The 14,490-nt window shown below is 41.0% G+C and overlaps 2 protein-coding genes across 4 annotated transcripts; both read right to left on the bottom strand.

Moving 5' to 3' along the window:
- Window positions 1-215: 215 nt before the first annotated feature.
- LOC145444618 (uncharacterized) lies at window positions 216-5,757 on the bottom strand. Its single transcript, XM_080322638.1, has 5 exons — window positions 5,502-5,757; window positions 2,853-3,035; window positions 2,519-2,785; window positions 1,531-1,636; window positions 216-1,472 (listed from the first exon to the last, which is right to left on the bottom strand). The coding sequence occupies exons 1-5, from the start codon at window positions 5,542-5,544 to the stop codon at window positions 1,205-1,207; spliced, it is 867 nt and encodes a 288-aa protein (XP_080178764.1). The 5' UTR covers window positions 5,545-5,757; the 3' UTR covers window positions 216-1,204.
- A 1,719-nt stretch (window positions 5,758-7,476) lies between these two features.
- On the bottom strand, window positions 7,477-14,043 carry LOC145444608 (uncharacterized). Of its 3 annotated transcripts, none has more exons than XM_080322622.1 (5): window positions 13,699-14,037; window positions 12,996-13,064; window positions 12,184-12,492; window positions 8,766-8,913; window positions 7,477-7,813 (listed from the first exon to the last, which is right to left on the bottom strand). In XM_080322622.1, exons 1-5 carry the CDS (start codon window positions 13,937-13,939, stop codon window positions 7,576-7,578), a joined length of 1,005 nt encoding a protein of 334 aa, XP_080178748.1. In that variant the 5' UTR covers window positions 13,940-14,037; the 3' UTR covers window positions 7,477-7,575. The 3 variants fall into 3 exon arrangements, with proteins under 3 accessions (XP_080178748.1, XP_080178749.1, XP_080178750.1); XM_080322623.1 differs by having other exon boundaries at window positions 8,766-8,910; XM_080322624.1 differs by having other exon boundaries at window positions 7,616-7,829; window positions 13,699-14,043.
- Window positions 14,044-14,490: the final 447 nt, after the last annotated feature.

Here is a 14,490-nt window from a genome sequence, read left to right as displayed (position 1 = left end):
GCGCGGGAATTCCGCTGTTTACGAGCGAGCGGAAAATGCGGCTGAAACTCATCGAATCGGAAGATTCCAACTTTATTTCGGAGAGAGGACCTGAAATTCGGTATGGACTAGAAATTAGCATGGTTTTGGATTCAATCCTGTTCGATAAAATGAAATCCAGATATTTTTTCTGCCTATAATGTTGATATCCGGACCCGCAAGTAATCCTGCTCAAGTTCGAGTTCAAATTTATTCATAAAATTTCATCATTTCAAAACAAAACAAGACTGCGATACAATGAAAGATGGGAAGGTGCCGAAACGACTTGGAGTCGTCTTTGAGATCAGACACCCACCTGGGCGATGTAAATAGGAGACATGCGCACTGAATGAAAGTTAAAGAAGATAATATATAATAATTAGGGATAAGATCAGGGGGCTTGTGACGGAATTCGAGATCGGCATGTCAGGTCGTGGTCCGGTAAATGTTGAGGGCTGACTATAGTATTCATACAGAAGAAATTGCTGGTATTTCGACTTGAATTTGGGTATGCTCGACGACTGTCGGATAGCCTGCGAGATACTGTTCCACTCTTCAGGTGCGGCATACTTGATAGAACGATGATCTTTCGCGTCGACGATATGATACTTGGACGACGACGATGCGCGTGTGTTGTACTTATGTACTTTTGATACAGAGGTAAAAAAAGTCATTGAAATTATCGGGGCAGTGACCACAATGGTACTGATACATAAACTTGGCGATTTCTCGTTTCCGCATATCTTTCATGTTCAGGACACAGAATCTTTTAAGCGTCGGTTGCCCTGTCGTCGATATCCTTATCAATACAACTCAGCAATGGATTCAAGTTCACTACCAAGAATTCTTCGATATGTTCGTGTAATTCAGCAACACGTTCAAGTTGCTAAAAAACATTAAAGTGAAACACTGAAAGACACTTTCGTGCACTAGAAATTTAGAATCTTGTCTGGATCCGGATCTCGGGCTAAAAATGCAAATCCGGAACCAGTTCTGTTTCGGAAAAACTTGCCGGACTCCCGTACAGTTAAAATACTGATCCGGTACATCTCCTGTTGAGGTTATACTCGCACTTTAGCGAATTCGAGTGGCCGCAATACGAGAATGGGTGCACAAACAAACCCGCGACACCCCATTTGCACGCAGGCACGCGTATCATGCCAGAAATACAGGCGCGCTCATAATTTCAAATGTCCAATTCCGGAGGCAAAGGCGGGAGCCTCGCCGGCAGTCTTTCGCTTCTCCGATCAATTCTGTTGTATCCGGATACTTCGGCGTCTTCGGAAACCTCGAATCTCCGGAAAGCGGGCTCCGTAACCGCACGAGCACGCCCAAACTCGTTGTATTCTGGCACTCGGAAATGGTTGATCTCTTCATAAACAGGGGTCGCTTTCGGTTGTTCGTAGTTCGGTTCTGCCTCTGCCATCTTCTGTTCGGTTCGGTTCGCTTCTTTCCTGAAAGTAAGGTTCGGTTTTCGGTGTTATTTGACACAAGAATCAGGTTTGAACTCACCTGCAACAGACGACAGTGAGCGCGATTAAGGCGCACAACGCCACTGATGATGCAACAATCGCCGAAATCAAAGTCCAGTCAACGGCGGAAATCTCGCTCACGGTTTCTATAGAAATGGAAAAAAAATTGCGATCGGTTCGAATCGAGTCTTGAATGACGTTACGCGCGTTTGATAAAATTCTGGGAGTTATACAACGTGATACCAGCCTACACTTATCATATAACCCTTGGGAACCTAAAGAAATTTGGTTTAAAAAGATTTTAGACCTAAATTCCATAATACCCCATAGTATCTCCTAATCGGATTTAGCCTCAACTAAACTGATACGCACGTTTTGTGTAACTATGGAGTTTGTAGTGACACCTAAAACTTATCATATAACACACGGGAACCTAGAGAAAACTTGGTTTCAAACAAATTTTATACCCAAAATTCCTTGATATCGTCAATATTTCGACTCGACTCGCCTTAAGTCAATTTGCGTTTATTGACTTTACTAAGTCATCTATTTCAATAGCTTTCTGGAGGGACTACTGTCTGGCGGTCGAAGTTGGGTCTGGTTTTCAACATTGGGCTTTTAATAATATTTCGTGCTTGAATCGCGCCGAATGACATGTCGACTATTGTATATTAGCATGAGTGCAGACAGCCAAGGCAGAACAGGGAAGTTACCACAATATTCACATCTTGTCTATCAGTACGTAATCAGTACGTAAAGGGTCAGAGACTGTCTTTAACTGTTTTAATAAACATGTGACATGAGTGCAAGAAATGAGTATATTATGAATGCGAGGCATTCGATCTCGCCCGAAGTAAAGTTGTCAAAAAGTGAGTGAACATGACTGGAGCTCGAGAGCGACCTGTATAACTTGGACAAGGACTATACACGGTAGTGAGTTGAAAATGACTCGACTTAAATTGACTCGAGTCAAAACTATAAAAGGTAAGATTCCCTTGTGACCTGTTTACAATCCGGATCCAACCTACCTCCTCGATTTGTGGTCGTTTGAGAATGGCTGAAATTTCGGTGACCAACCGAAGGTACGCTTCGACCCGTGTCGCAGTTGGCGATTCGATATTCGATCTCAAGCGCCTGATCGTTCGCCATCTTCTCGACCGTGATCGCCAGGGAGGAACTGCGATAGACCCCTCTGTTACGTAAGCAATTGCTGTATTGCGTACGTGATAACTCGCGGCAGTTCTTGTTCTGATAGAAAATGGCGCATCGCTTTCCGCCGGAAGGATAGACTTCTCCTGAAAATTAAGTCATTTTAAGAGACAATCTCTCTTTCTCTCTCTCCCTGCCACTATCTCGACTTGCCATAAAATTTCAGGTTTCGTCTCAAGTTCGACATGTGGGTAATGTTGAAGATAAGTACGGTCACGTTACTGGGATGGTTCGGGAACGTGAATTCGTAGTTCTGTTGTTCGTCCAATTCGAACAATCTCCCGCTCGAACGTAATTCCTCGCGAATCGTAGTCGAATATGAAGCGGAAAACATCGCTGTAAAAAACGTGAAATGAGTTTTCCCAGTGACGACTCGAGTCACCTCTAGTGATAAACCTCTTCTTACGCTGTAGTTGAGACTGATAACTGATTAGTTAAGAGGCTTACCTATATTGCTGTTTATATTTGTCAGGTTTTGTTTTCGGTTTCCGACAACTCTGGTCAACACGCTTCCTACTTTTGACCGTCTCTAATTGATGCGTGGTTCAACTCAACCCCACTATGATTACCCAAGTCCATGTCCATTGTTGGTGAACTCCGGACTAATCTATTTACTCATATCGGCTTATTAGCCGCACCGACATCGTGAGTAGGGCTGGGCAAAATCGAGTACCTGAGTGATTCGATTCTGAATCACGTAATATGCTTCGAGTCGAGTAATCGAGTATCAGTCAATGTGACGTCATAACAGAATGTAATATGTCAAAGTTCAAATATGTACCTTTTATGCTACCACAAAGAATAATGCCTGTTATCCATCACCTTAAACATAATTTGGTATTTTTTCGACCTTACCGATTTCATAGGACTTGGTGATAATGCTGTGGGATGATCATGACTTCGGAAATGTGCTATTTACAGTAATGTTCCTAGCTTTGTGCTATATATTTCGTATGCTACAATATGAAAAATCAGGTTTCAAGGCTTCAGCACTGAAAACCAGTATCGAAACTTGATAAATTAACTTTCAGTGGCGAGGAGGGTATAATTTCAATACTCGAAAAATTCGTCTTTTACTACTCGACTCGAATCATTAAAAATAATACTCGATTCCGATTCGAGTACTCGAATCATTGTGCCCAGCCCTAATCGTGAGTAGTCATGTTATGAACAGGGACAGGGATTCGTTCTGTAGTCGCGTAAAGCGCGAAAATTTGTTCATATTCATGAGTGAATTACGTCATTAACATTAATGTAGTTTCACATAATACTATCAAATATTTATCCTCTCTCAGTCCATATGATCAGATTCACCGGTAGAGTTGATGCAGGAGGTGTCTTCGAAAATTTGGGGAAGTTATTAATTCTGTGCTGCATCTCTGGGTGGGCCAATTGTTATTAGTCTCCTTTGTTGTATGCTGTTGTGTCTTGACCTCTTACCAGGATTGACGGTATAGTGGAAAGATGTTGGATTCACCTAAACGTAGGCTTACCAGAAACAAGTTTCCTTCGTGATGAGGAGAACACGATTAAAAATTGGTATTTCTTTATGGGGCGCATCATTTTCCTATGTTGTTCGCATATGTACTGTGGGGATCAGATTACAAAGGAGACTACTACATTAAAATCGAAACTGAACTAGCACTGAACCGCGCTTAGCGCGAATAAAATTTCAAGACTAATTCAAATCTCTCATTTATTAGGGAGTCCAGTCGTAAATTCAATTTACATATTGACGACCGCCAACACATCCTAATTCAATTGAGTGTCGATGGCCGCATAATTTTCCTTAGACTGCCACAGATTGGCCACCCTTGGACTGAAGAATCGATATGGGGTTAGCTAGACACGATACTTGCTGGAAAACTGTCTCCTCGTAAAGCTTGATCTTTTGGGGAGCCCGAAGTCGTTTTTCAAGCCTATCGGTCTTGGCAGTGGTGGGCCATCGCACGTCCAGGCAATATGCTCATTCATATTAGCAAATTCGTCCTCCATGGAATGATATTACCATCGCCGAAGCGGTATCAGCTAGCGAGGATTAGTGATATTGGGCACAGGAGAATAGCTTACTTTGAATAACAACAGCAATATGTTTAAACTGAAATCAATTCCAGCATTGCAAACTGGTTTACTATAATGCGTTCTTCCGAAATTTCAAATCATGTCACGGGCCCCAAAATATGACCTCGCGGGCCGCGTGTTGGTGACCCCTGGTTTAAATAGTATCTCCCTTGATAGAAGAACATGGTATAACAGTACGAATTGAAAGTAAAAAGCTTTTAATCTGTTTTATAATCATTATGTTCCAGAAGCTGGCACAGCCACATATGAGTTCATTGTTGATCGTTACTGTATGGATCTTCACCATTTCACTACAATCACTCGCCCCCTGTCTTGAAAACGAAGGAAATTACTGTTTACTGTATCATAACCTAGCCATAGGAATTGCGAGCCTGCGTCCGAATTAAGCAGAGAATCGTCCGAATTAACCGGAGTTTAGGAGTGCAATTTTACTCTTGTTCCGTTCCCGAGCATTTTGGCCGAATAAAGAGGCTGTCTGGGTTATCCGGTGTACGAATTAGGCGGATTCGACAGCTCATACAATATCTCGTAGCAAAAACAAAGAGAATTGAGATAATTATCATTTCTGACACTTTGTTTTTACAAATTAACGTTAACGGATTTGATTTTGTAAATACTGGGATAGATAAGGTCCGGATTCAATACTGAACATATCCGTATTCTTTCTGACCGTGGTCCCTCAGTTCGAATCTCTGACAATGAAAGTTAAATAATTCTCACCCACGCACACGAACACTGATATCCACGCGTATCCAAATTTCATTTTTGTCAGCTACATAAAAACGTATCGATGGTTATCTAACAATGAAGTTCCACAGTGTCTTCGCAACCCTACACCTGCACAGAAGAATATATGTTTGACAATGATTGTTACGAATCTGCACGTCACAGTGATTGGAGTCGAACGGTATTGATCATAACTGCGTGACAACCTCGGACACTTTCTTGGACCGATCAAAGAATCACGTGACTTTGCTAAAGGTTCTTCCCGAAATCAGGCCTGGATTCAGCAAAGATTCCTGCCCTAAACGGTAACGAACTGATCCCAAACTAAGATTTGACTCCAAACATCACATGTCTAACCTGAGCAAAGTGAGATATGTGATACGCGATATCTCGTCAAAGCATTCGTGAAAATTGTCAAAGTCCGGTAGCTACATGACATCGTACAGGGAGATTTCATTAACGATTGGAAACCTAAGAATAAACTTCTTTGCTGCGTCACAAGCACCGAGCGAGGTCACGACTCCGATCGATACGAGCCTGTCTGTGTTGACGCACTATCACGTAACAGAGCAATGTTGTTGTTAAAACGTTATGTCGTGCAGGTATTCAAACACGGAAAGCTATCGCTACTAGTTTGAGTTTGGACTGTCGGGTAAATTTTGACACAAATGTCAAATACTGGTGACGGAAACCAGAAGCCTGTAGCTTACATCACAGAGGTTTTGAACCTGAGCACCCAGCCACCAAACCCTTTGCATGAATGACGGCATGCATTGAAAAACAAACCTTTCAAAATGGCAGCTTTATATGAACACCAAAGAAATTGATAAATGTAAATTGTAGGATCGAATAATATTTTCGAATTGAAATAAACCGGCATATTTTCGACAGACTCTAGTCAGGGGTAATCGTCAAGCAACATAGCAAAGATTTCAACAAAAAACTTTGTATATCAATAGCTGTATCACTAAACATGACGTCACTGTATATAAAAATCGATGGATATAGGCAGGCCGTGTTATTTTTGGCATATGCCAAAACTGCCAAAAATAGCTTATTTTTGGCATTTTTCAATTTTTATTTTTGGCAGTTTTGGCATCGACCTCTAAATAGATATTTTCAGACTCGAATTAGTCATAAAAACGCTTTATTTGGGTCAGTTTATCAAAAGAGACCAAAAAATGTTCAGCATCCACTAATAATCAGTGCCAACAAACAATAAGAAGGAAAAACCTAGTGATTACATAGGTTCATAATATCAAACGAAACCACAAAATGTGCAGTATCCATTCGGAATCGGTGCCAATAGGCAAAAAGAATGAGAAGCCTAACATACACGATAAACACCTGATTGTTACCGCTTCTGAATAGACTCAAATTGTTTGCACTGTAACAGTGCTTCCAAACTCAGGTCAGCAAAGTTTCTCCTGAATTAATTTTTCACCCAACGAAATTTGGGGGTTCCAGATTCATGAGCAGAATACAATTTATATTCTAGTAATCAGTACAGCGGAAGCTTTCCATTGATACCCGTTTTATCAAATTTAGCGCTTGGCAAGCTGGTCGAAAATGGCCGTAAAATTGCCTTTGGACGAATAGAAAGTATGACGTAAACCAAGTGCAGTCAGCCGTTCAATCTCGCTGTGCCCACACCATTTAGGACACCATGCTTTCTCCCTAATGGGTGGGCTGGACCCATATAGTAAGATACCTGCCCTTCACACACGCTCTTCTCGCTTGTAATTCGGTCCTGTTAACACAACACCATGAACGAAACACACTATTTGGCATGCCGTGTTATTTTTGGCATATGCCAAAAATTGGTTATTTTTGGCATTTTCAAATTTTTATTTTTGGCAGTTTTGGCATCTGGCTCCTGAAATGCCAAAAATAACACGGCCTGGATATAGGTGAACAGCTAGCGTAATCTCAATGTTCTATTATTATAAACGAACTTCTGTAAGCATAAATGAGGTTGGCTGGCTAAATTACAGGCGAAACTCGAACATCGCTCTGTCATTTCTCTTCATTTTGCGAGGAAACTCATTCGTATTTTTTTCGTATGATGTCACAACGGCGATCTGGCTTCCCTTTTATTGAATCCGATGTCGATATACTCGTACGATCCCCGGGGAGTGCGGTCTTCAATCGGTTTGGTTACATTGGGTGAGTCAGAGGTCCCCCATTCCGTATAGAGGGGGTTCACGACTTCTTCCTTGTCTTTTCGACTGTCGATTGAGACGTGTCGTACGTCTTCATACAAGTTGTTCATTCTTTCCTCCGCGACCGAACTTCTCTCTTTTCTCCTGCATGGTGTTAGGACTGAAGATAGAGTTAATCTTGGCCCGGGGTCGATGTTATTACATCATTTTTCAAAATCAAGCAAATTACGACATGAATGGCTGAATCCTGAGCACTGCTGGCATTGGAATATCCAGACATTTTGCTGGGTTTCTTAAACTGCCTCCCATGAACCCTTTGCGAATAGTTTTGAGGGGTTCATGAAAGGTTGAAACTACAACTATAGATCTACGTTGTCTGTCCTGTCTTGCAATATAGGCTCTAATTTTTTAATTACGCCAGTATATTTGTCTTAATTTTAGCACCAACCGAATGTCACAAGCGAAGGTGATGACTTTTAATCCTCAGCGAGCATTTCAGTCAGGGGTTCGTAAACTTTTTTTTATCGCGAACCAATTCAATCTTTGTAGGCGGTTGTGCGTACCCTAGAAATTTCAGAATCCGATCACTAAAATATAACAAAAAGGCCTTCACATCCAGCTTAACTATATTTAGGCGACCCCATGCCTAAAATAAGCTAATTATTGACAAAATAAGGTAGTCACAGTCGAACTCGCGTCGTCATTGCCGAAGGATAATAACAAGGTGTTGGATTTTCTTGATGATGCAGTTCAACATTGCCCTTTCCCGGACCCCCCCGCCCCCCCCCAAAAAAAAACTAGTTCAGTTCAATAGCGCTGATTTAAGACAACAACTGATTGTGGTTTCCGATCTTAAGACTATTCCTAGTCGTTTCGGCATGTTCCGATCATTCATTGTATTGCAGTCTTGTGATGTTTTGAAGTGATGAAATTTTATGAATAAACTTGAACTTGAACTAGACCAAATTGTATGATGAAGCCATGACCGGAAGCGATCACCGCGGTTTTAGGGGTTCACGCAACCAACCAATGACATTTTTAGAGGTCCTCACTAGAGAGAAGGGTAATAAACACTGTTCTGTGTGGTATAATTCACCTCCTTCGAATCACGAGCAACATCACGATCGCTCCGATGAGAAGCAGCAAAGCCAACGATGCAGCCCCGATGGCGATCACAAGAGATTGAGATAACGACGCGCTGTTTACCACGGGTGTTGTCGTGGTACCTGTGAGGCTAGAACCTGCTGGAGAACAAGAGTCTTGTTATTAAATTGTCAGCAACCGTAAAATTGGGATTTGATTCGTTGTTTACATAGTTATATACAGTCAATCAGGGTGGCGGTTAAGTATTAACATCAACCAGATTCAACCATATATAGCTAACGTGTCGATTAGGGCTGTTCAAAAATAACCTTTTTTCCTGAATCTTGCGGGTTACTTGATTAAATCGTTAGGTTGCCTTAAAAAACGACGCACACCAAATTTGAATTCATTCCAACCAATATTCGCGGATTTCGTAGAGTTTGAAAATTTTGAATTTGCCTAAAAATGCAAAAAAAAAAAATTTCAAATTTTTCTGCCAACCCCATGAAATATTTGCGCTGTCTTCGAAAACGATGCAAAACAATTTTGACTCAATTCGAAGCCGTAGAAGTGGAGTTATTTCAGTTTTTCTTTGATAATTCTGGGATTATCCTTGATTGGTGGATCATCTCAGAATTATCATCAAAAAACTTGAATAACTCCGCTTCTGCAGCTTGGAATTGAGTCAAATTTGTTTTCCATCGTTTTTGAAGACAGCGCAACAATTTCATAAGGTTGGAAGGAAAATTTTTTTTTGCATTTTTAGGCAAATTCAAAATTTTCAAACTCTACGAAATCCGCGAATATTGGTTGGAATGAATTCAAATTTGGTGTGCGTCGTTTTTTAAGGCAACCTAACGATTTAATCAAGTAACCTGCAAGATTCAGGAAAAAAGGTTATTTTTGAACCACCCTAGTCGATAGATAGTAGATACACAACTCCAGTCATCACGCATGAATAGGCCTATACTCTGTTGTTGTTCATCATCATTGGTTTATTAGCAATTTTTATCAGTTCAATACACCACAAAAACGCGATACAATGAAAAGACAGGTAGGTGTCGTAGCGACTTGGAGTAGTCTATGGAATCAGGCACCCATCTTGACCTAGGCGATGTAAAGAGGAGGCATGTACACTGAATGAAAAGTAAAGAAGATAGTATAGAAAAAGAAAGCGACAAGAAATGGAACGGCATGTCATGTTGTTTACTGCTGCGTACACTCCCAGCTAAGACAGTGTGTATTCACCCCCCCCCCCCATGGCCGGAAAGGGTGTTACACGAAAAGAGAACCTAACTCATAATTATATCGCGGTCATAAATCCTACATTCCTGCGTACATGCACAATTTGGATTAAAATGTGCCGGATATATATACCCAAAGGAGGTCAGTAACGAAATATTTCTACTTTTGTAGTACTCAAGTAGTTTTTCGCTACTTGTAGTACCGACTCAAGTAAATATATTTTCCACTACTTTTATTTCGTAATATTTTGTGATTTACTACTTACTTTTCGCTATTTTCAGTTTGTAAAGTAGAAGTATTATATTCCTCAAATTAGAGGAATAACTCAGGAATTTCAGGGCTGTTTTCACGGAGTACCTACACGAATTTAATTTTCACAAAACTTGAGTGAAGCACTAAATTTTCTTCGCGCTTCGCAATGTTTCCACGAACGGTGAACATAATTTGGGTAGCGGGTTGCGTGTTTCCGTTCGCACCGCATTGTCCTCCATATGACATGTTTCATCACAGTAAATATGGATCATCAAAAGAAAAACCGTTTCTCAATTCAGCACCTACCCATCATTTCGTAATATAGCAGCACATATGGCGTGTCCTAATCTGGCAAAGTGGCGTCTGACGTTTTGTAGCGGTGGACCTGTTTTAGCAGACTACCGTTGAGACTTTCTGTACAAAAGACATGGAATATTTTCGCTTTTTAGAAATTGTGTTCGTATTCTCTCAAGTTGCAATATCATTACTTTGAGTTCTTCCAATTAAATTCAGTTCCTCTGTCTGGAGAACATACCCTACATGTTGAAGTTTAAAACCAAGTGTTGTATTGCCTCTATTTTCCAGAAATAAAGTAGCAATATATGGCAATTTTACGATTCGCCATATTTTTATAACCGTATACTAATCGCGCAAAATGTTAACACACTAAACGATATAATTTATCCGTATTGCTCTTCGTCTGAACTACAACCCTTATAATGCGGAGGAGGGCACCGTATCATGGCATTTTTGAAACGGGATATTCAAGTAAACAAAAGATTAGCATCGCTTTTCCATAGCAAAACTGTCATATATATCCAATGATGCGGTCGAATGCTTATGCTGTCTAAAAGTGATACCTCAATTTGCAGCTTTTGACAGTCCACACGAACGTATTATGACTGTTTTCACAACTACTTACTTACTACTTACTTACTTACTTGAGTAGATTTAATGCCAGTAAATTTTACTTATACTTGAAGTAGTTTTAGGTTCCTATGAAAAGTACTACATCTACTTCTACTTGAGTAGCTTTCTTGAGTACTTTGACCACTTCTGTCTATACCGCGGTATAAGTCTGAGGTCGTCTGTCAGGGGTGGTAAACGGGTGGAAATACACACTCTTTTCGCTAAGAGTGCAGGCCCGATGCAGCCATTTTGTCAAACCTATAGTTGGATATCGGACTGAAAAATATTAGAGAAATCAAAAGACACTGTCGCACATATTTGGAAATTATGAATTAAAATCTGGTTCGGACACTGTAACCCGCAAAGGCAGTACGAATAGTAACGGAGATTGTTTTAGTTATTTACGCAAGTATGGTCAATTCAACGTGGCTTGTTAATTCCAATGAGTTTTAACTAGAGATTTTAAGCTTTGACATAAAGATTTGACTTGATTAGACATGGTTCAACTATAGATCGCTAACCAGTGGATGAAGACGCAATATGAAGTTAAATGAATGTTAGACGAATGAAAATGATACGCGCTGTGCGAAGGCCGCGTTTTTGGTAAACCTGCAGACCTATTAGGCGATCCGAGCGCAAGATGCAACACAACGCTGTCTTAATCGCAAGCTACCGTCGTGCTAATTCAGAAAATACAGCAGAGCACTGGAAACCCTCAAGTCCGCACTGTTCCGAACAATGAGTGGGCACAACACAACTACCATAAGCTCCATATAAGTTAGAAAACTATAGTTTAACCCCCAGCTCCAGCATTATTGGTAATCCTTAACTGGCGACCCCAGCGCAATATTAAATGAAGACGGTCCTAACCGATAGCTACTTTCGCACTATTTGGTAAAATATAGATTAAACTTTCGTCAGATCACTGGAACAACCCCAAAACGACTGAAATATGCGTTGTTCCGAGCAATCACAGTACCTCCTCACAACGATCATGAACGTGCAGCACTATAACGGTCACCCACTGTTTTTGTGATTTGTCACGAAGCCGCTCGACACAGGAACTGCTGAAGACAAAACTGCAGACGTCTGAGAATCCGTAGTTGCAGTTGTGCTGTCAATAAAGTCTGTAGCCGTGGGTGTCGTGTCGTGGCGTGACGTGACCGCGGGCGATGACGTGGATGTGGTCATGATAAAGCGATACTCGATCTCGAAAGGCAGGTCTGGGTCTCGAGAAGTGTAAGACAGAACCACGGGACCCTGAACGCCAGACCTGACTTTACAGCCAGGATAGCGAGAGTGCAGCAGCGTCATCTCGCTGAGCTCTTGCGGATCTAAAAACAAGAGAGATCATCTCGGCGTTACGATTTCCATGTTTGTAACAGTGACTGCTTATACTGTTAATCATTACAATTGTATGTTTCTCTGCGTCATAACTAGAGTCGTTTTTGTTGCGGATGTTTGAGCCTACAACGATAACTAGCTGACTAGCACCTCAACGGTGACATATTCAGCAGATCAAAGATGTGGCATTTAGCTTATAGGGCGCATTTTAAAAACTCCATAGCATTGATGTGAACAGCTTTAGATCCATTGTTGTAACTTGAACTTAAAATAAGCTAGAAAAGCTACACTTGCAAACTTGAAAACTATAAGAAATGGATCAATACTCCCAGTTTCCTATTCAAAGATTACTGTCCTTTGTATCGCTGTAGTGGTGCCACGAAAGTTTTCGATATTTTTTCTCTCATGGTCGATACCGATATTTTTTTCAATGTGTGACATTGATTCGACACCACCGAACCGATAACCGCCGACACTCAAAAGAGATTCTCACCGTCAACGGACCTGCTTTTCTTCTCTAGAATCTTGCACTTGATTGTGTCGTCATCAATGAAGTTGTCTCCTGCAAAGATCGATGCTAAACTTCGGTCGTTCGCAACCAGATTTGTACTAACTACCAATCTAGTTAGTTGAGGTTCAACTAAGTAGGCCTTCTATAGAATTTTTAAACTTGTACTAGTTCTAGTAGTGTTTTAAAAAAGTAATTGTAAATCAACTCCTGATGCGTGTCGTTCGACATCCTCCTATCTGTTCATGACATCGCATTGTGTCTTATCGCATTGTACATTGTGTGTGACTTGTTCAGATGAAAAATATAACCCAATGATATTAATTAGAAAACAAGTGTCGTTGTTCGGCGTGAATCGCGGTACCGGTGTTCTGTTTTGTGATGTTCTTGCAGCCATTGCTAGCTCAGAGTCATAAGTATACTAACAGTGGCGCAGCCAGGGGGAAGGGTTTGGGGATCGAGCCCGCTTCCATTTCAAACTCGAAACCCCGTCCTTTTGAAACGCCGATTTTAACTTCAGATTTTCTTAATTCATTTGAAATTCAGTAATTCGAAACATCAGGAATTACTTAATTTTGTTTTAGTTAGTTTCTGCGGATTTTGAAAGGTCGTTAGTTCTAGTTATAGTAGCGAGTTTTGTAGATCCAGTAGTCAGTACAAAGTCTGGCAGTCACTCACATGAACCTACCGTTCATTCTGACATCAAAGTACGGCTTCCTTGTCATGTTCAGAATCAGAGTTTTGTCTTCAGAAGGAATTCCAGGGAAAAGCCAGCGGCATTCGACACACTTCACGCTACGACGACATTCGTATGAAGATATTTTCCCGCTGGCTGACGTCACTGATTTGCTCCACACGCTACACTGGGCCTCAGCGACACTGACACAATATTGTATTGTTGCGAGCAACGTGACATACACGAAATGCATCGCTTTAGAGCCAAAGTAATAAAAATCGCTATCCCGAACCCATTCTATAAAAGCAACATTGCAAATGAATTTGATTCCGCTCTGCTTGCAAAGTAGTTTCTAGTTTTGCTTTTGCATCGTCTGACTTCGATCGATCACCTAAAACGTTACCGTTCTTGGCATGAAGAGTTTGGAATTTTCACAACGTGACTCTGAGTCTGTACTAAAAGACTAGTCGCTGCTGTCACTATAGCATATATCGGACAAGACAATCCTTTCTACTGATCTGGCAGAGTTCGGAATCGAGGGCGAACTGTAGGATATTTTATACATTCACGTTACAAGACTACCTTTGTTACAGGCCGTAAATGCAATCGCGTCTCGAGACCTTTAATCGACGAGCTTGGTATTCACGCCGAGCGCATGCTAATTGACGTCATTATAATTAAACATACTACTGAAATCACGGATATTTGAATGGAATATGATTTACACAATTCGTGAAGCGCGGTAATTGTTGTGTTAACTTACAATAACTTTACAGCTTGCACGCGTACATGATGCTGATATTG

This window comes from Botryllus schlosseri, chromosome 8 (assembly GCF_051294905.1).
Source record: "Botryllus schlosseri isolate E-star chromosome 8, Bs_hap1, whole genome shotgun sequence".
Lineage (NCBI taxonomy): Eukaryota > Metazoa > Chordata > Ascidiacea > Stolidobranchia > Styelidae > Botryllus > Botryllus schlosseri.
This window is presented reverse-complemented; position numbering and strand designations above follow the sequence as displayed.